Raw genomic sequence first — 23,151 nt, 5'->3', positions numbered from 1 at the left:
CTTGGAACAGAAAATGACATGCCTACCTGAAAAAAATCTTAGACCTGCCATGATTTCTCAAGGGACCTTTATAGTAAGTCAGCTGCATTTTCAGTCATTAAATCACAGGTGACAAATTTTCCTTGGGTGCTAACAATCAGCGTGGATATTTCAAATATGTTGAGAGTAAAGTCTATTTAGTGCAAAAATATCAATCTTCTTTATAGTAAGCTTTTCAAGAGCCAAGCATCTTATCTTACTAATACCATTTTCTCCCTAACTCCAACCTCCGTTACCTTTCTCTCCTCATTCTACCGCTTGCAAAGCGAGTCTACAAACACAAGTGTGAGGGCAATCGCCAGCCCTAACTCACCGTGTAAGTGGTACCCATAATCTGTCTCTTTGAGTAGGAAAGGTGAAAAATAGATTTTAGAAACGAGCAAGGTCAGGTTTAACGCCAGGTCTACGTGACTCAACTACGGATGACCGGATGCCACCACAGAGATCCTGCTTCAGCAGGTCTGGGCTAGAGCCCAGCCATCAGCCTGTTCAACAAGCAGCCCAGGTGACTCACATGCTGGTGGTCCTTGGGCCACACCTGCAGACACATCGACAGAGTGAAGCCCTCCGTGGGCCAGATGAAGACAATCACAAGTGGATTGCCCAAAGTAAGCGGCAAACTGGAAGTTAGAATATAGTTAATGCCGGGGCGCCTGGATGGCTCAGTTGGTTAAGGGACTGCCTTCGGCTCAGGTCATGATCCTGGAGTCCCTGGATCGAGTCCCACATCAGGCTCTCTGCTCAGCAGGGAGTCTGCTTCTCCCTCTAACCCTCCCCCCTCTCATGTGCTCTCTCTCATTCTCTCTCTCTCAAATAAATAAATAAAATCTTTAAAAAAAAAAAGAAAGAATATAGTTAATGCCTTTGCAACCACACAACATCACATTTCTTGCTTAGCATTCCAAACTTTTTTTTGGGTCACTGCTCTGTAAGCTGCAGCTGCAAAAACATTCATAACTTACATTTATGTGACACTTCCTATAAAAAGAGCTTTCACAATCACTATCATGTATGATCTTCACAAAAATGTATTATCCATATGTGCCAGATGATGGAATTGAAATTCAGAGAGACTAAGATTCTTGCTTGAAATTTTTATATTATATATATTTGGGGCAAAGTAATAGGATTTAATGAGTCTTGATCTAATAAACCCTCAAATGTTAACCATTATTATTTCTGGGTGATGGACACTGGGGAGGGTATGTGCTATGGTGAGCGCTGTCAATTGTGTAAGACGGTTGAATCACAGACCTGTACCTCTGAAACAAATAATACATCATAAGTTAAAAAAGAAACAAAACCATAAATATCGACTCAGGAAAAGTTGAAATTGGTAGAAAAACTTAAAAATAAAATTAATAGCTAAACTGTAATGACACTTGTTACTAATTAACCCCCTCCAAATCAAGTATTTTTTTATAAAATTTAGCTATAAAGTAAGGCCAAGGAAAAGTCAATGTGGGAGGAAAAATGAAAACTCACAATGGTAGACATTTTGTTACAATCTGATATGTTCAAAAAAATAAAAACCTGATAAATTAAGCCGTTTTACAATCTATACAAAAACATGTGATTCTCTTAAAAATTTCAGATTTTTAAATCTGAAAAAAGTAGCAAACTAGAAATGCTTTAATTGTGCTATATATTAAATTGTTGAAGTAATTAAAATAGACTAGTTATGTATACTTCAGAAAATACCTTCTCAACAAAAATGTTACTCTGATATCAATATGTATACGTAAAAAGACAGTACAAAAATGTCCTTGAGATCTACACAAAACAATGGGTCAAAGTATTCCATAACCTCAATAAGTTACAGAGTAATAAAGCTACCCACAACACTATTATTAAAGCTGTAAGTCTGACTGCTGAGGGGCAACACACGGGACATGTATTATACTGTAATAGTTAGATCACTTACTATGTAATGGATTACAGACAGATCACTATATAAATGACTGTATTTTCTAATTCAGTTTCTAATTTTTTCTGCTCCTGCTTCTAATGTCTTTTAAATTTACATAAGGCATTAGCCTTAAAAGTAACAGAACCCAATTAGATTGAACTACAATGTTAAGAAATCCCATTACAGGGGCACCTGGGTGGCTCAGTCGGTTAAGCGTCTGCCTTTGGCTCAGATCATGATCCTGGAGTTCTGGGATCAAGCCCCACGTCGGGGGGCGGGGGGGGGGGTCCCTGCTCAGCGGGGAGTCTGCTTCTCCCTTTGCCCTTCACCCTGCTCATGCTCTCTCTCTCTCAAATAATTAAAAAAAAAAAATTCCATTACAGAACTATAGCAGTCTTGTTATCTTAGACTTACTACTCACATTTCGTTTCCACAGCATTCTCTTGCATTTTAAATAACATGTTATGTATTGGTACTTGTGAATATGCTAGAGTACATGCATGGTATTTTGGAAATAATTTATTTTTATGAAAACATCTTCACTTGCCCCCCCACCTCCGACCAAGACATTAGAATTTGCCAAATTAAATAAAGCTAGCACTTCTCATCTCTACAACTTCTGTGTATTTGATCATTACATATGTTCATATGTTCTTTGTAGAATGTCCAAATACAGACTCCTGTTTTTGTTCTGAAACTCACTAATTCCAGCTCAATTTATAGCACGGCTTTTCCTTTGGGGCTGGGGCAATATACAAAGGAGCATTCCAGGGTACCACGTGCTCAGCAAGGTTAGCAAAGCAAATCCCTGCAGTGTAACATGGTGAATCACTTGCTGGCTGCCGCAAAAGCTTGTCAACTTTTCACTTCATCAGTTTCCTGGGCAGGTCCTGGAAGGCTGGGCTCCTAAGTGTATCTTCCCTCTCCTAAAAGAAAGGAAAATAACTCGAGCAGATGAATTCATGCCTGGTCGCATGAAGAGAAGCTTTCTGAAGTGCAGAAATACCCATTTAGAATGAACTCATGGAAAACCCTGCTTAAAATGCAGTGTTTTTTTGTCAGCAAAGGTCTGCTTGGACAGGATAAATAGGTGAAGCCATGAATTTCCAGTCTCCCGATGCCAGATTAAATCCCACTTCTTCAAAAAAGACCCTGTGACTGCTCTGTCACCCTATTAGAACTTATTTGCTTTGGATCATCACAATAACTCCTCTATTGGCGGAGGAGACCTGCCAGGGTTTAAGTAAAGCCATGACCACACTCAGTCTAGACACTATCATCTGCACTAAAATACATGAATAAAAAGTAGCTTCTCAGAGGCATAAGGCTGTAATTTAGATCTCAAAGGAAAAAAATATCAAAGGTATAAACACAAGAAAAAAAATCCTTTGTTTCTATGGAAAAACAAACTTCATTAAAATACTTTTTTTTCAAAGAGCTTGACAAAGAATGTGTAAAAGGGGAGAATAATTCCGTTTTGAACTGGATGTACGTGGTATACAGTACGCTCATAAGCCTACACAGCTTCTGAGACACAGAAGATTCTATAAACCAGCTATGTCCCTTTATTACTAGACAACTCAAAATAAAAATCAGAAGTATTAAATAAGCGAAACCCTTCATGTACTTAAATCGACCTCAGGATAATATGGAAACCTGTAAGACAGAGAAAAATCTCCACAGATAGAGTTGATTGCCATCTAAAATGCTTTTGTTCCCACTCACCGCTGTGTATTGGGGTTGCCAGATAAAATGTATCATGCCCCGTTACATCTGACTTCCAGATAAACAATGAGTACTTTTCTTAGCACATCCCATAAACATTATTTTTATTTGCTAAAGCTGGCAATTCCCATGCACATATGTGTGTTTAAGTGTAGGTGTCGCTATTTCCTGGCAATAATCTTTCAGGTCCTGAAACATGTCACTACAGAGCCCTTCTTACTTCCCACAGGATGTCAGTTTGCACATGTAGAAATTCATCCCTTTCCTGTAACCAAACTCATTTACTTTACAAACAATTGCATGTGAAACTGCTTACTATGGCCAATTAAAAAAAAAATGTATTATACCAGTGCACAAACGTAGGCAAAAAAATGATATGCACAATATTGTCTTAAAATTATGCAAGCTTTCCCTCCCGCCCCCAGCAGATTTGCAAGCCTAACAGGAGTTACTGTCATATCTAAGTGACATTAACTGTAACATAAGGAGGTGACTGAATATTTAATTCAACTCAGAGTACCAAGAATATCTTACTGAAATTATTTCTCTGCTGGGGTTCACATGGCAAACGCTAATATATCATCTAAGACGTAACTCCTAATCACCATCATGAAGTCTTTCCTGATGGGAAAGACAATGGGAAGACAGCATTCCTACAGCACCTTGCATATTTTATTTACCATACTATATTGCATTTACTTATCTATCCTGATCTACTAAAACGAGAGCTCCTTGAGAACAGGGCCCGTATTTTCACTGATCTTTGCATCCCTCCTCCTTAACAGAGGGCCTATTAGACATTCAATACATGTCTGTTGGCAAAATAAACTATTATTAACAAGCTCACGCTGGAACCCAGCCTAAAAAAATGTCCTTGACAGGCAGGATGTGGAACTGCCTTATTATAACTACCTTATAATAAACACCCCTTTGAATGAGGCTCATTAATACATTGCACTGAATTTCAAGTTATACAGGTATATTTCTATTGTTACTAGGGAGCCTGCAAAATTCTATACAGAATAAAAGGTATATTTCACTGATTTATTCAACAAATATCTAGAGTTGGCTAACTGCTAGGCCCTGTTCTAGGTGCTGGGAAATAAGATAAAGCCCCGCCATCATGGAATGTCCATAATGATACTCCAAGGAGACTGATGAAGTAGCAGTGAGAGATTAGGAGTTAAATATCTTTTATCCTTTTCTTTCCAGGTGAACAGTGATGAGGCCCCAACTAAGATAATCCTAGCTGGATACACTGTAAAGCTGGGCCTGAACAGAGAACAGCAATAAGGTGTCATGACCCCAACCTCTGGCTATTCTTCCATTTATGCCAAACATGGTCCCTCACTGTAGGTCAAAAGCAAACAGAATGGTGCCCTAACCGGTGGCTGGGCTGTCAGCTGTGCCCTAAGCACAGCACATCCATTTGAAGGAACTGAAGACCCTTTTTTTTTTCTTTAAGATTTATTTATTTGAGAGACAGAGAACGCGTGTACGAGCAGGGCGATGGGGAGAGGTGCAGGGGTAGCAGAGGGTCAGAGGCAGAGAGAGAGAGTGTTAAGGTGTTAAGCAGACTCCACACTGAGCACAGAGCCCGACGTGGGGCTCGATCTCACCACTCTGAGATCACAACCTGAGCTGACACCAAGAGTCGGATGCTTAACGGAGTGTGCCACCCAGGCGCCCCCTGATGACCCTTTTTTTTTTTTTTTTTTTTAAGATTTTATTTATTTGACAGAAAGAGACAGAGCGAGAGAGGGAACACCAGCAGGGGGAGTGGGAGAGGGAGAAGCAGGCTTCCCGTGGAGCAGGGAGCCAGATGTGGGGCTCGATCCCAGGACCCTGGGATCATGACCTGAGCCGAAGGCAGATGCTTAACAACTGAGCCACCCACGTGCCCCCTGATGACCCCTTCTAATAAATATTGGCAGAGTGGCCTGTTCCATTTCAAAATTCTTTTTTTTTTTTTTCAAAATTCATTTTAATGGTTAACGCCATTTAATCTTCAGAGAGTTACCAGGTCAAAACTGCCATTACTTATGATGCTAACAGGACTTCCAATACATAGAACTGAGGCTCAGGAAGTAAGATGTAGACACCTCTGCAGTACAGATATATCTTTGGAAAAGCAACGGCCAGGCCGAATAAAAAGTACCGCCTGTTATTGGAGCCAAGAGCTGCTGAAACACAGGACTTTTATACCATGTCATAAAAAGGAAGCACTATCTCAACCACCAAATCCACTGTTGTACGTCTGCTGGTCTGCGGGTATGGCAGGAGGAGAGAAAAGGGGAGGGTGCACATGCCGACAAGACCTAATAGTGATGAGGGTATTTGCCACCACTCAGTGTTTTATATTAGCCGGACCCTGGCTACCTTTGCTTCATGCAAGTCAGCTCATCAAGTGCTCCTAATCACTTGAGAAAGGTCCTACTAGGCTTCTTCTATTAATTCTGAAACTGAGGCTCAGAGAGATTAAATCACCCACTCACGGTTACGAAATGAGTAAGAGAAGAGTCAGAACTTGAATTCTCAACTCTGGCCTATCTTATTCCAAACCTAAGCTCTCAGGCCCTCAGCAACAGTGGATTCCCAGGGGTCACCACACACCAGTCTAGGAATCTTTGCATCCTTTAGGACCTTTAATGATAAGGACAAATGTCTGTGCAGCATTCATATGGGGACAGGAGCCGCCAGGAATACAAAGTCTGAATCAGACCTAAAATAAGAAAGAGCTTCATGTTCTGGCTACTCTGTCCACACCTCAAAAGAAACTCTGTGAGGTTAATGTGGTATTTTTATTTTTTGTTTCTGTTTAAAAGTTTCTTCTGAGTAAAAATATTTGAATGGAGCTGGGCAACAAAAGGGTATAAAGAACTGGTATTTGAAAGTTGTTTTCGCTTTTGACCAGGGCCGAGGACTTGGGGTCTGGGCAGCACTGTGGGGCTTCTGTGGGGTGTCTCTCCTGACCACACCCAGGATGCCAAGCCAGCCTCAGGGCTGGCCAGACAATCGGGGCTCTCATGAATATTCTCTTAGGTTCTACCTCAAAGAGTCTTAACAGGGATGCCACAGGGACCTCAGGAGACTTGGGGTGGCTCTGGTTCTTCTGCAGAGCAACAGGATGTGTAGCTGGTCACCGGTGGCCAGGGAATAAGAGCCTCTTGTATCCACTCCTTTCCTCTAGCGACAGGACCGACTGGGAAGCCTTCTCTTCCCGTCACAGAGCTCTCTATGGGAGAGTAAAGCAAAACAATTCATTTGAGATTATCCTCTATAAATGTGCCACTCCCTTTAATGGGGAATAGAGATTGAAAGCTAATTATTAAAGAAGGTGATATGGAGGGGTGCCTGCGTGGCTCAGTTGTTAGGCGTCTGCCTTCAGGTCAGGTCATGATCCCAGGGTCCTGGGATCCCTGCTCAGCGGGAAGCCTGCTTCTCCCTCTCCCACTCCCCTTGCTTGCATTCCCTCTCTCGCTGTGTCTCTCTGTCAAATACATAAATAAATAAATTAAAAAGGTGATACAGAGAAAGATCATAATCCCCTGCTATTATTCCATTTCTATTTCTGTGTTTTCTACTAGAGAATTCTACGTGGTTGATCCATGATAGTTATGTCCTTATCGTTTTGTTGACAGAGTAATAAGCAGAACTGTAATCTTGGAAATCAAATTAGCCAACTTCCTCCTCCAGATGAAAGTACAGAGAAGTTAATGCACAGAGAAAGTGACTTGCCCAGAATCACCCAGATGGTTAATGGCAGAGTCGGGATAGATCCCAGAATCATATACCTTGATGAATATTAACTGAGAAAACACACACACACACACACACACACACCGTGGGTGGCTGGCTAGCCCCATAAATACATGCTGATGTTCACAAGGAATAAAATGATGGAAACTGTGGATGGGACTGAACAACATGGAGACATATGTAGTGAAGAGAACCTTTCTGAAAGTCAGTCAGTCAGTCAAGATCCAGTCAAACCTGGATCTTGGCTTGGGCCACCAGAGAATTCAGATCTAAATTTCTCAACTAGCTTGGGAGCTTCAGTCTCTCTCTTTTTTTTTTTTTTTTGTAAAATTAGGGAGTTGGATGGTGTAATTTGTTTTGTTCTATTTGTAATTTACAAGGACTCTTTCTGCTCTAAAATTCTAAATCTGGATAGAGCCTTGCTTTAAGACAAAACAGAAACAAAAAACAGAAGTTCTTCTTCACCATCTATATAACAGATCAAATCCAGTGTTGAAATCTACATTTAAAAAGCCAAAAGAAAATGTGGAAAGAATATAAACAAACAAACAAAAAGCTGAACCTAGAAGTAGAGTGACCCACACATCCTGCATTGCCCAGACCTGGTTTACACCTGTTTCTCCTGCATTCCAACCAGTTAGTGCCTGTTTTCACTACCCAAAGCATCTCCATTTGGATGACAAATTATATGATAGCCCCTATAAGGAATTGGTGTTATCTTGGAGAAACCCTCACCACCTTTGATCATCTACGGACAGAAGCCTAAATGCCTTGGTATGTTATGAAGACTCTGACTCTCCAGTCAAAGCTCGCCAGCACCCCCACCACACGCTAGTGACACCTGACTACTTCGGTTCCCCAGAGGTGAGGAACACTGCTCCTGCCATTGCTTAGCTTCTCGGCCTGCATCCTACAGAATGGCCAAGTCCTCCACAGGCATCGAGACCTCCGCTCCGTACTGCCTTCTCTGGGAGGCCTCCCCTCCCTCCACCTGGGATCACTCTGCCCATACCTCTACTAGCATGTGGCCCCAACAGCTTCCGTAGCTCTTTATCTCCTCTACTGCACCCTAAGCTCTGTAAAATGGAGTTCACCTGCATCTTTCTATCCCTTAGCACGATCATTAGCACTCAACATGTTTGTTGAATTAAATAGAGAAGTACATAAAGATTTGCTAACAGGATACTGGCTAAATTATCTTTCATTGGAGTGAACACAAAACAATGGGCTTCATTCAACTCAGCTGGTCTCCACCATTATTACCACCAGTAACAGTTTCTTGTATGGTGTGCGGAGATCCAGTGCCCTGTGATGGTGGGTCATGGTCTATGACCACCTGACAGCTCCATTCCACTTCTGCCACTGACAAAATGTATGATCTTGAACAAGTTCCTTGCCCCAACTTAACTCAGTTCCCTCAGTATAAAACAGGGGAAATGCAACTTTCCTTGGTGTAAGATTATAAACGGTGCATGAAGAGTGGTGCCAGGTATTGACCCTGGCACAGAGTTCACAGGTAATAAGTAGTAACTTGGCTTCAGTGGTGATCATTTCCAGCCAGAGCAGATCAAACTGGAAAAAACCATGACTCCTCCTTGCTCCCCAAAGAGATAAGCCCCACCTGGATTTATTTTGCTTTATGTCCCTCTCTCCCGGGACTAAGATGCCAAGACCTTCACAACAGTAAATATTATTCTCCTTCCAAATCCTGGTTCTTTGCTTTTCTAATTATCCCCAACACAAGGGTCAACACGAGGAATACAGCAAGAAAGGCAAGGACTTACAACTCAAGATAGACCATGGTCAAATAAGGAAGAACTTCTTGACTGCCACTCTGATCCAACTACGGAACACACGCAAAAGGAATTCTTGGTAAAATGCCAAGTAGGGAGAATTCAAGCCTGGGGAAGGATCACATGACTTCTTGCCGGGACTTTGAACCCTCAAGTGAACTACACCTTGAGCAAAACACTCCCTCAATCAGAAGCAGTCAGTTCCCGGTGCCCCAACACCAAGCACCGGAAAGGGACTAACAAAATGACCGTCGTGAGCATCTTTAGCAGAAGGAAAAGGAGGAAAGGAATGTTCCCTTCGAGATTTCTTCATCACAGGAAACAAGGCACAGGCAGCAAGGCAACTAATGGGATCACAATGTTTCAATTAAGTAGCACAGAGCTGTTGGAACTTTGTAACAAAATACAGCCATGTGCTAATAGTTGTTTTCATTATAGAGGCAGGATTGCACGGAGGTTTAAAAAAAAAAAAAAAAAAAAAAGACTCTGGAACCAGAGTGCCTGAAATGTATTCTAGCCTCTGTCCTTAACTAGCGGCGGGACCCTCAGCAAGTTACCTCATCTCTCCAGACCTCAGGTTTCACCTCTGGACAGTAAAGATAACAAATAGATAATGGTACCTATACTCTGTAGGGCTGTTTTGGGGGTTTGTTTTTTGTTTTTTACTAATACTAATTTCTCAGGTAGAGTAGGGTTAGGCACATGATTAATGGTGCGTATTTGACAAATAAAAATATTAAGATTCAGTACTCAAAAGTAGCTTATATACAACCTCGTTCTGAAAAATTGCTACTGGTATGACCATGATACATCTCAAAGATGTCTTTACTTCATGTTGACTCCTAGGAGTTTGACTTGTTGACCAACACATCTTTTGTTGATCATGGAAACTGAACAGGTCTGAAACCCAGAGTACACAGTAAAATGGACACTGAAGGTTTCTAAAAAAATTAATTAAGCCTTAATCATCCCCACAATAAATGAAAGTAAAATAAACTTATTAATGAGTCACTTCCCAAGCTGTTGTATTTGTCTGGAAGGCACCGAATGTGACAGGAATGTAGCTAGGTCTGGCTTCTGCCCCATGGCTGAATACAGTGGCATTAGCTTAGTGAATTCACCATGGCTCTCTCTGTTCCTCAGTTTCGAAGGCTCAATGACTTGGTTTTGCACCACGCTTATTCATTCAACAGTTACTTAATAAGCATCTACTTTGTGCCAGATACTATGACAAATAATGTGGACAAAATGGACAACGTGTCATTACAATCCCTACCGGCCATCACAGAGCTGGCAATCTGGCAGAAAAGGCAGATATAAAAAACCAAATGTGCACCCACAAGACCTGATGGTCAATAAGTGAATTTACAGTGGAAACAGCTTCGAGTAGACTAGTTTCTATAAGACCAAGCCATGTCCTCCATGCAACCATTATGACTACACAGGATTCAAGCAGAGGAATACATTGTATGAATGGTATCAGGCATCACCTTGACAAACATCCGACTGTTGAGGATTGTGAATTCCCTATTTTAAGCTTTCCAACGACCCATTCCCTCACGCCACCCATTCTCCCATTCTTGTTGCTTTTCTCAAAAATGCTGCAGTCCATTTAATTTCTCCTTCCCATATTACAATCACATACACATCTTGCTTCACCAAATTTCTTCACCTATCACCCTGATTGGAGTTTTCCATATTCTAAAATTTCTTCCATCACACCCCTACAGAAATCATGTTATTCATTCCAGAGATAGTTACCCATATTCAGTCTTTATAGAGGCTACTAGTTTAAACCTCAGAGAACAACATTATTTCTCTTATTTTCATGTTTGGGGTTGGCACAGTGGCATGGGAGGGGCACTTAGGGGCAGATCTACACCAAAACTGTTGCCCCATAAACCCTCAAAATAATTCTCATTTAACCTATAAAACAATCCAATGAGGCACAAAAGTTAATTTTATATGAATCATTAAAGCTTACTACATACCAGAAGGTGCTAGGCATTATAAAAAGGGCAAAATTAAAACAACTTAGGTTCATAGTTCAAGTTCAGCAGTCATTGTTTACTGGTATTTCTGTGAACTATAAGCAGTACTTGAGATAGTAATAGAAAAGGTACACCCATATGAAAAGTTTCAACCAACATTCAGAACATCAGTAAATAAAAAACTATTTGAGTCAATGCAGAAGTAAAATATCTCATGTTACTTAATTTCATACAAAAATAACAATCATGGTAAACTCAGACAGGGCTTCTGTTGTGTCAGCAATTTCAAGGTTTTGTTTTTATTCTTAGAGGTCTACCAGAGGGTCACAAGCAGGATACTCAGGTATGATCTCCTGGATGCATTCACCCTAACCAAAAATGGATGGGACTAATGCATCAACCAGAATGTTAGCTTAGTTAGCCATAATTAGGACTCTCTTTCCAGTGGCTCAAATTAATACAAGTCCCAGACTTCCCAAGGAGCCACACAATCCAGGTTACGTTCATTCAACACTGCTCTACAAATTGACGCAACGAGCCTTATAGGAACTTCCCAGTGAATTTCCATGGGAAAAGATGAAATGCTAAAGATTTTAAAAAATATTTTTAAATTGTGGTCAAACATTAATCTGAATGTAGCCCGTGGAGAAAATGCAATTCAATAGGGTAATTATTTAAACAAATTCTCACTGGGTGAACTTTTACTTTTTTTTATTTTTAAAAAAAGATTTATTATTTGAGAGAAAGAGAATGAGAATGGGGGGTAGGGAGGAAGAGGGAGAGAGAGTCCCAAGCAGACAACACACTGAGCATGCAGCCCAACACAGGGCTCAATCTCACCATCCCAAAATGACAACCCAAACTGAAACCAACAGTCAGACACTTAACCTACTGTTCCACCCAGGCGTCCCTCACTGGGTGAACTTTTAAAACAGCTATTCTAAGCTCAAAAAGAAATGTTCTGTGCTTGTCCTCTTCTTGGGTACATGGCCAGGAGTCAGCATAGGGTCTGGAATGTATTAGGTGCTCAGAACTATTTTCTGAGTACATAAATGAATAAATATATTCCCCTGATCCTTACCATGAGTTTACATCTAAGAATAACAAGAGCAAAAGGCAGAAGTTATCTGAGTGTGTAGAAAATAAAATCTTGCTCTTCATCTTGAAATATGAATTTCCACCACGAAAAACAGAAAATTGATGAAAACATAAGTTTCCATAAAGATGGCCATAGAATGTTATTTTGTGCAGCAAATCTATACAAAACTTCAGCATGTTTATAGTTACAACTACAAATGTGAAAGATAACTTATTTAGAGTCTCATAAAAACAACTATATAGGGGCACCTGGGTGGCTCAGTCGTTAAGCGTCTGCCTTCAGCTCAGGTCATGGTCCCAGGGTCCTGGGATCGAGCCCCGCATCGGGCTCCCTGCTCTGCGGGAAGCCTGCTTCTCCCTCTCTCGCTCCCCCTGCTTGTATTCCATCTCTTGCTGTGTCTCTCTCTCTCAAGTAAATAAATAAAATCTTTAAAAAAAACCAACTATATATGAAAGCATATTCATATTATATAAAAGCTCTTACTATCTGAAAATCTGTAATAAAGAGACCACAAGGCAAAGGTAACACAATTTGGGCTGTAAGGAAACCCTTTGAAAGCCAGTATTTTCAATACTTGATAGCTAAACTCATTAATGACCTCTTTCACATCATATTATTTACAGCACATCACTGAGACATTTCCCCAAAACCAATTCTGCAATTGTAGAAAGACTTGTATGCTGACTTCATCCCAGACATTTGTTGTAAAGTGCCTCATCCCCCTTGTAATTCCTGTATGTTCATTTGTCTACCACTATCATAAATTAATATAGTTTTATATTAAGCCACTGATAATCCATGAAGTAAGTTAACAGTCAAGACAAAACTTACCAAGCACAATGACCACAGTCTTCAGAAGACTCATCATGGTATCCCGATTCCTCCGGGGTCCAGAACTATGCCGAGACATTCTCATAGTCCTCTGGCGAACATAGCCAAAGATATGAGCATAGAGAACCACCATGACGACAAAGGTCACCAAGTTGAAAATAGCCCAGAACACTAAGTAAGAGTCACTGTAGAGGGGTGCCATGTTGGAACAATTTTCGATATCGCAGATACAGTTCCAGCCCACACTGGGGATAGCACCCATGACAATGGCCATAGTCCAGATGACCACAATCACCACCACCACCCGCCGGTTGCTCATCCGTGTGTGGAGCTGCATGCGGAAAACCGTAATGTGCCTCTCAATCGCAATAGCCAGTAAGTTGGCCACAGACGCCGTCAGGCTGGTATCAATGAGGCCCTGGCGGAGGAGCCACGTGCTAACAGTCAATCTCCGAGTGTTGGGTCCTGTGTTGAACATTAGGTAGAAATAAGCCAACCCAGCAAAGAAGTCTGCAGCAGCCAGATTAGCCATTAAGTAATAAATAGGAAAATGGAAGCGGCGGTTGACATAGATTGCTACCATGACCAGTAGGTTGGCCAACATGATGAAGATACAGACAGTGATTCCAAGTCCCATCACCAGCTTGCTGACTGTGTTCCATTCTGTGGCAAGATACTTTCCACTCCGGTTATAAAAGAAGGCAATGGACTCATTGTAGAAGCACTGTGGTTCATTCATGGCTGTGAACTAAAAGAGAAAGGAAGAAAGATGAAAAAGAAAGAAGAAACCACAGATCCAAATTTAAAGACTTATAGTATGGTAAATGTGGCCAAAACACACACACACACACACACACACACAGAAGCAAAGAATCTGAAAATCTGATCCTGCATAACATTCTATTATGTTGAAACTCCAAGGCTTTTCAGTGTCTTACTGTCCTCAAGATTAAAGACAGTTGTAGTTAAATAAATGACAAGGTCTGTGCTTGGTGGTTGCAGGTCAATGAAGTCTACTAGAAAAGCCACATGGCCCAGAAATCTTGCCTAAAATACATGAGACAGATGAAAAATTGTGCAGAGAATTGCAATTGGAATATTTACCGTCGTGAAACCTATTTTGACCTGTTATTTAGGGAATCTGTAAACATAGTTGGTTTATAGATAGGGTATTATTGCTCCATTATTCTGCATTTCTGTTCTCACATAGTATGTTCGATCTGTGACAAACACTTGGTAATGCCGTCCCCACAAGGACCACCAGTACCAACATTTCAAAGAGGTCACTATGCATCAAAGCTGCTTTGCCCAAAGCCAGTATTTGCTGTTCGACATTCCTGTGGTCAGCACTGTCTACCCCCATGACTCCTTATCCCCAGAATAGCATTTGTCGACCAATCTATGACATTAGAGAACTTTTTTCCTCTTTGGAGGACATAAGAAATAGGTTACCTAATGTAACCTCCAAAGAGTAGTTGACACTTTGATGCTGCTCAACAAAAAGTGAAGTGCACTTCAAGTTTTTCCAAAATGTGAAGTGATCATGTTTTATGTGTTTTCTTATTTTTCAGCATCAATTAGAATACACTCATTTATTAATTATTCTCACTTGAATCCAAAAGGGACTGAGCAAGTTTATAACAGAATATAGGTAGTCAATAAAACTATTAAAATAAAATTAGAAAATAAACAGTAACAGAAAAAAATCATTTTCCTGAAGGCTTGAGTTTGTCTGAGACTCCTAGAATCAGAAATTATTTAAAGACAGCTCACATCCTAACTTTTTATCTTGTATGTTTAACCAATGACTTAACAAATATGAGTTTTAACCACTATTTTTGATCCAATGTTCTACTGAATATCCATAGGTTGTGCATAAATGTTTACCAAACACTGAACATTCCTAAAGAGTGTGAAATGCTTATTAAATGGTTAGTCTTCTGACTTGTCCAGACATTTAGTCTCTCTTCATTTAGAGTTTAAGAGCTTTTAGATCATGTTTCTATCATTACACTTACCATGTATATCATTAAATATCAGCTGTTTCTTAAGGAGATCATGGCCCAAGAAAAGAGTGAAGACCTTGTCTTACACATTTTGGTAATCTCATATACTTTCCAAAAAGTCTCATTCATTGGAGGTCTGAGAACCTGATTACATGTCATGTCCCATGACAAATCTTTCCAGTCCTCTGGCTATTTCATCTAATTTTCTTGCCTCTCAGTTTCTTGACCTCATCCCTAATGACTTCCTATTCCATTACAACTCAGCTGCCCACTCCCATGGTCACACCCTGAACTTTGTAACCACTCAGAACTGTCTCCCTTTGGAAATAAATGATACATTTTAATTACTCACCACACTTCCCATTCTTCCAATTTTCTCATTTGATCCCCAATACATCAGTTCTTTGAAGTCATCTATTTCCTTAAGATTCCTACCTTTCCCCACTGGATTACTCTGTCTTCCCCCTTTTCCTTATACAGCTTAGATTTCATAGTCATTGACTATTGATAACATAGGAACACAGTCTCTCCTTGAAGATTCTGAGGTCAGATCCTTCAGAATTCAATTTTTTTTCGTGGTTTTAAGAACACTTACACAGTAGATAATCCTTAGATGATGTAAATCCCCATCAAAAGTTGGAGCCTCGTTCCATAATCATACACATTATTTTCTATGGCAAAATATATTTATACATGAAATTTGTTAAATAAAAGTTATAAATAGCTTCACATAAATTCATTCTGAGCAGGTTTTGCCACAAAGTGAATTATGAAAAAATCTTCAGTTGTCAGACCTTGAATTTTGTAACTTCAGATAAGGAAGAAGAGACCTTTCTCCTTCAGTCTACTTGCCCCACTGTACTTCCATGACAGTCTCTTGGAATAACACCAGTCTTGGCTGAATGCAATTGGTTGCCACTTCCACACCTACACCAAGGCTTCTGAGAAATGTTTGAGAAAATCGACATTTCTGGCAGATTGATTCTGATTTAAATTCATGATGTCTAACCTCAACAGAGACTTCAGGAGCACAAGGGGTCTGATTTTCCCCTGTCATTCCCTATCTTCTCCAAAGTGGCTAATTTAAGCTTACCTACTGTTCTCTTTTGACAAAAGACAAAATCAGCTATTCAAGAATCCATCCTTTCTTCCTCTTCTGTTACAATGGAAAGGGTGTAGCTTTTGCCATCCAAGTGTTGTGAACTCCTACTATTTCAAGAACCTTGTTCTAGAAATTGTTTCCTTTCTCCTTCTTGTATCTTCAACTCCCCCTCACTCCTCCTTCTCTCCCTCTCCCCTTTCCTGAATCTTTCCTATCTATGTTCAGGGAAGTTTAGTTTCCACCATCTTTTAAAAGAAAAAAGAAAGTCCCTCATGATCTCATTTCACCTTTCAGCTTTGATAATTTTTCTCCTTCATAGCCAATTGCTTTCTCTCTCACTAATATTTCCATTAACTATAGTAGGGCGCTTCTGACCCAATCCCTCCATCAGATCCACTCCCTTAAATTCTTTAGTTCCATATAACTTCCCAAAGTAACACCAATCTTGTCTTCAGAGCATTAGATATGTGACTGAAAAGCCCTTTTCAGAAAATTCTCTTTCATTGGCTTTCATGACATCATACTCTCCTGGCTTTTGATTCTTCTCTATGGCTGGTCCTTCTCAGTCATTTCTGATGGGTCCCCATGCTCTACACAATATTGATATTTCTACACTAGTTATATACTCAGCCAACACATTTTCACTGAGTTTTCTAATATGTCCTCCCAAGATCTCAATTATTTTATATACCCTCAATACTCCCGTATCTATGTATTTAACCCATACTTTTTTCCTAAACTCTAGGCAAATATCAAATTGCCTACTGGTATCTTGGATTAACTACCCCATAGGATACTCAGTACTCAGTCTCTGCTTAAAACCAAATTCAAACTCATAATCTTCCTCATGATCCCCAACTTGCTCTTTCCATCTTCTTCTATTCCAGAGGCTAGAGAGGCTAGAGAACTACTCTCTCTCCAGTGGCCTGAGGGCTAAACCTGGGAATGCCTTCTTCTCCCTCAGCCTCATTACTTAATAACCAAATCCCATATATTCTCCTTGCTAAGCATCTACTCAAACTCTCTATTCCATCCTCACGGAATTATCACTACAGTGGTAGTAATACTATTACTTTCTTACTACAGTGGTTTCCTAAGCATTATTACTACATTATTATTATTACTACTATTATTATCATTACCACCACCAGCATTATTGCTATAGTGGTTTCCTAAGTGTTCTTTCTACCCAGTGCCAATCTCCTCTCTAGTGATCTTTCTAAAAGACACAGTTGACCAAGCTATTCTCCTACTGAAAATGCTTCAATGGCTTACAAGTGCACTTATGATAAAAACCTAAACTCTTCAACCACCTTATCAGTTCTCACCTGCCCTCTAGCCTCAATTCAAACTATTAATGACTTCCAACTCTCTTCTTCCGCTCTATGTAACGTGTTGTGCTCTCCCTCATCTCTGCTTCTCAGAGCAGTGGTTTTCTCTACCAAAATCACTTGGAGGGTTTCTAAAACACAGATTACTGGCCACATCCTGAAAATTTCTGATTCAGTAGATGTAAAGTGAGTCTCCAGGTGATAGTGATGCTGCTGGTCCAGAGACCACACTTTGACTCCCACTGGCTTAGAACTATCGTCCCCCAATTTTCACCGGGCTCCCTTGCTCTCATTCTTCATGCAGTTGAAAGGTTATTCTTTCTAGTCAGTTTCCCCAGACATCCCCAAGTCTAGGCAAGGCTCTTCTACTACAATTCCCTGCATTTATCTCACAACAACACTTACTGTATAATAATTGCTCAATTAACACTTCCTCATACTAGGCCATAAACCCTATGAGAGCAGAAATTCTAACCTTCTTGTTCACTGTTGTGCAGCATCCAACTGTTAGATTAGATGCTAACTATACATTGGTTGCATTAATAAATTCCAGAAATGTTTAGAATAATGCAATGTGAGGAAGACTTGATTGGCTGTTGGCTGGCTTTGAGGAGGGAAAGGGGCCAGGAACCAAGGAATGTGGACAGTCTCTAGAAATTGGAAAAGACAAGAAAAATTCACTGTAGGACCTTTGGAAAGGAACACAGCTCTGCTAACATTGGTTTCCTTTCTACAAAGGACATACGATACACAAAAAAATAAATTATAACTATAAATGCAAAACTCCTTTAGCCTCTATAACCATTTACTTTCTCTGGATAAATACATTTTTAAATCAAATACCAAGCACACAGTATTTCACAGCATTCCAACTTCTGAACACCAACTGCTAACAGTCAAGAGATGGTCTGTGCAGCTTCGCTCTTCCCAACGTAGGAAAACTAAACAGTTAAGGAGGAAAACATAAGACGGTGCAAATGGTCTTTTGAAACCACAATATACTAAGAAGAAGAAAACTGACAGGTGTTCTCCGCTGATATCCCATATATCGCATCAGCAAATGGCAGGTATCCAAGTCCTCCGCCATCTTTAATCGCTCAAAAATTTGAATAGTAAACCCCATACCGCATCTAATGACATACCTTACATGACGGTTTGAGCCCCAGTTTTATCATCTGTGAAATAAGAAAATCAAGCTAAATTATTATTATCTATATCAAGAGAATTCTGGGTAAGAACTTTATATTTCATAAAAATTGCCAGCTAAATACTAAGACAGCATAAAATATGCCTGGAATGAAAACAGTAAGGGTAGAATATACCTGAGAAACCGTCAGAGGAATGTCAGCTGGATTGAATGTAACAGGGCTGAACTGAAAGAAGAATGAAATCACCTCTCTTTTCATCTGCAAAAAGGAGGAGGCCTGGAGTATAGGTGAAGGAGACCCCAGCAGAGTGGCCAACAGGGTGGTGTCAACAGGCTTTCTCACTTCTTCAGGACCCAAGGGATTTAAGCAGAAACCCAAATGGAGCTCTGGGAGAATCTAACTATGATTGGACTATAATGCATGCAGGCAGTCATGCCTATAACGATACAAAAAGCAGAAGAAAAAAAAAAAAGATCAAATACAGTAAGACAAAAACGCAACCTCAGAGGAGAGGACCCTTCCGAAGAACAGAAAACACCTCTCCTTGAGCAGATTTATGGGGGGAATAAAAGAGGTAAAAAGAAAAAGATTAAATTACAGGATATTTCTGATTTGTATTCTCAAAATACTTTGTTAGGGTACTAGCACTGAAAAGAGAATGAGCCATCATGAACACACACACAAAACAAAGCAAAAAACCAGTAAAAACTACATGGAGATTGTAATAGTTTCCTAATGCTACTGTAACAAATCACCACGTAGCTTAAATACAAATTTATTATAATTGTGGAGGTCAGAAGTCCAAAGTGGGTCTCTCACTGGGCTAAAAGCACCATGTTAGCAGAGCTGTGTTCCTTTCCAAAGGTCCTACAGTGAATTTTTCTTGTCTTTTCCAATTTCTAGAGACTGTCCACATTCCTTGGTTCATGGCCCCTTTCCCTCCTCAAAGCCAGCCAACAGCCAATCAAGTCTTCCTCACATTGCATTATTCTAACACCGACTCTTCCTACCCCCTCCCCCTGCTTTCCACATTTAGGGACCCTTGTGATTACACTTGAGACTACCCAGATAACCTAGGATAATCTCCCCATGTCAAAATCCTTAAGTGAATCACATCTTGCCCAGTAAAGTAGCATGTTCACAGGTTCCAGAGGTTAAATAATGGACATCTTTGAAAACCACTATTGTGCCCACCAAAGAGATGAAAAACAACTTTTGAATTAAAAACAGCAATTCAAACAATAAAGTGTAAAAATTCCAGAAAACTTGAAATGGCAAGTCAAAGACATATTGAAGAAATTCACCCAGCACTCAGAGAAGGTCAGAGATGACAAGAATAAAAGGAAAGGAGGCACATAAAGGGAAACATCTAGTTATACTGGATTCCTAGTTATACTAGGAATCCAAGAAAGATTAGGACAAAGCTGAAGTAAGATAGCTTGAAACGTAAGTTACTGCTTAAGAAGAAAGACCTCAGATTACTGGTTTGCGTTTATATAAATTACAAAACAGTTAATTAAAAGCAACTAGAATTTAGATATAGCTTGGTTAGCAATCTCAAGGGTAAAGATAAAAATTCTTTAGGTATAAAAAAACAACAAAAATAAACAAAAAGCAAACAAATCAAGTATCTAGAGAAAGACAAAATGGGGTATTGCCAAGCTACTGCGACAGAAAAATTCCAAAGGACAGAACACTAGCAATCAAAATCTCCATTAAATGGAGAAAACGAGGTCCATAAATTCCACAAACAACTATACTGATGTTCCCATATGAGGATAATATACAACGGTTTCAGAAATGTGGCAGGTCACAAAGAACATCATCTACATTTCCTTCCTAAAAAACATAACCGAGCAAAAACAGTGGCAGCAAGCATCAAAAGCCCCAAAACATAGGAATCTAAGTCACTGCTCTTTGTGTGGTTCTAAAACTTAGAGCAAATATCAAAAATAATTCTCGACAGTGTGCTTATAAAAATAACTTAACCTAGAATTAAAATCACTTTATCAGTAAGAGCTTGAAATGAGAAGTATGTAAATGTTCATTTTCTCTTCTTTCTCAAGAAAGAATCAAGAAGGGCTATTTCCAGTTGTAACAGTAATTTTCAAAAATGTTTAAAAACCACCTCATTGAATAATTATCATATTTATCGTAGGAAATCTAGGGAAAACAAAAATATGACCAGACAAAACTCAATACTTTTTAAAAGTTTATAATGCTAAAATCCAAATCACTATAATTAGAAATTTCTCTGTAATCAGAGAAGTTGCAGAATTCTGCACTGCCCAAGGAACAAAGATGTAAATAAAACAGGATTATTCCAAAAATACTGTCCTCCATGCTAAAAAGAGAAGTCCACATTCAGGCCCTTTTCACATCCACCAATTACATCTCGGGATGATGGGCCGGAGGGAGGCGGCCTCTTGGCTGCTCTGCAGAGCAGATGTTCCCAATCTGAGAAGTTTACCTCACCCTATCATGTGATCTCGAAAGAAGTCATAACAATTCTGCCAAGCCTGAACTCTAAAGAGGCGCATACGGTGTTCATCTTCACTATGCACTTCATGTACTTGTTTGTGCACCCACACACATCTATGGAATGCAGGTAGGGGCGGGGCATTGCACGACACTACGCCTTCCAGGGGTACCAAATACCCCTGGTGCCTGCTGCAGGTCCTCTCATAGTCCACCCAGTGTGGTTTTTTAATCTCCTGAGACAATAATTTAGTCATTGGCCAGGTGGAAAAGAGAACATGTGGAACAAGCTCACAGACTGGTAATTAAGCCTTTGTGATTTAGTAACTATTTAGATAAAAAGTAAGTGTGTATGCAACTGACATTCTAAAAGGGAGAGTTTACTCTACGCTGGATAAAGGACCAGTCATAAGACATAAATCAAGCTTAGTTTCCCACTTCTGCTAAAGTACAACAATGGAGTGAAAGCTTCTTCCTGATTCTGATGCTGGGGACAGCTAACTAGTCTTCAGTAAGTCCCGTAACTGCCTGGAATGGTGATTTTCTTATTTGTAAAGCAAGGTATGAATGCTTTCTAAGTCCCCTGCAATTCAAGTTCCTCAATCTAAAATAATCAGGCCTTCTACACATTTCCTCCCCCTTCAAAAAAAAAAAAAAAAAAATGAGAAAAGAGCACAGAATTAAATGCCGTAAGTCTCTATTAAGAAAAAGTTTTCACCCCATTTAGAGCCTCAAATTAGAAACAAAAAAAAGTGAAAGAATCTGCCACTAGAACTAGAAAATGGGCCACAAAACAATGCTGACAGAAACAAAAAATGTTTGAAAGCTTTTTTTTAGGGGGGTTGGCAGAAGGGGAGAGAGAGAATCTTAAGCAGGTTCCACGCTCAGAGCAGAGCCCTACGTGGGCCTTGATCTCACGACCCTGAGATCATGACTTGAGCCGAAATCAAGAGTCAGATGCTTAACTTACTGAACCACCCAGGCGCCCCTGAAAGCTAGAATTCTTACCATAGGTGGAGAACAGGCAACTACAAGATTTTTGAAAGTTTACCTGAAAAGGTACATAAAATGCTACTTCTTATAAAATAACAATGTATATGAATAGGATGTGTACATATGTAAAGAGAAACTATGGAAAGCAAATTGCACACTAATGAAAATACTTTGTATCTGTTAGAGCCCCTTGCAAGGGGCAGAGATAAAGTGGGCAACATTATACTTATCAAATTTCCAAAGAGAAAATGTTGAGTTGGTCCTAAGAGGAAGGAATGAAAAAAACAATCACTAAAAGGATTAAGAGGTTATGGGGAAAATATAATACTCTTCTCAATGCATTACTGAGTTAAAGGGAACAACAAGCCAAGGCGATAGGCCACCCCGGCAGCACACTGTAAGGTTATGGAGACAGGGCATTAAATATTACTGGGAAGATGATGAGCCCTGAGCCTTGACAGAGGCAGTGAGCTAGAACTGAGAACAATCACTAAGCTAGAAGGCTTGAAGATCTCCTTATCAGTAAAAGAGTAGCGGGGGTGGGGGGGTGGGGAGGTGCAGGGAATCTACCCTGTTGCACTGGGGAAAACAAGGAAGTCTGTCTGTCTCCGCTTGGGCTCCAGGCTAGGAAGTAGATAAAAGTCTCCCTTCAGAGTCATGACCCCAAGCCTATACATCACATATAGTTGAGATCTTAAGTTCAACTTACCTGTCCGGTCTGCGAACCCACAGGAGAATGACCATGAACCATGGTCCTGAGCGCGTGATATCCCCACCCCCCCCCTTCCTCCTGCTCCACGCTGCCTGGCACGAGCATGCAGCAAACCTCTCCGGGGGGCCAGACCTCAGTGCGGGCACACCAAAGACAAACTCAGCACCCGAAAGAACAGGACACACGAGGAATATCACATGTGAGAACCAGCAGAACAGTCCAAAGCAGGATTAGC

The 23,151-nt window shown here is 40.2% G+C and overlaps 1 protein-coding gene across 10 annotated transcripts in view; it reads right to left on the bottom strand.

Moving 5' to 3' along the window:
* LPAR1 (lysophosphatidic acid receptor 1) overlaps window positions 1-23,151 on the bottom strand; it is a 296,026-nt gene that overhangs the window by 43,052 nt on the left and 229,823 nt on the right. For 7 of the 10 annotated variants that reach the window (XM_035016077.1, XM_035016078.1, XM_035016074.1 and 4 more), the window contains 2 exons: window positions 18,728-18,760; window positions 13,147-13,894 (listed from right to left, as the gene is read on the bottom strand). In XM_035016077.1, the coding sequence (XP_034871968.1) occupies window positions 13,147-13,894; window positions 18,728-18,760 (781 nt within the window). Of the gene's footprint in view, window positions 1-6,479; window positions 6,909-13,146; window positions 13,895-18,727; window positions 18,761-23,151 lie in introns of those variants that run through there. The other 3 variants (XM_035016081.1, XM_035016082.1, XM_035016083.1) reach the window with 2 other exon arrangements.

The sequence above is a fragment of the Mirounga leonina genome, unplaced genomic scaffold (assembly GCF_011800145.1).
Source record: "Mirounga leonina isolate KUSES-001 unplaced genomic scaffold, KU_Mleo_1.0 Mir_170, whole genome shotgun sequence".
NCBI classification, from domain to species: Eukaryota; Metazoa; Chordata; class Mammalia; order Carnivora; family Phocidae; genus Mirounga; species Mirounga leonina.
Note: the sequence above shows the minus strand (reverse complement) of the source record. Positions and strands in the feature narration are given on the sequence as shown.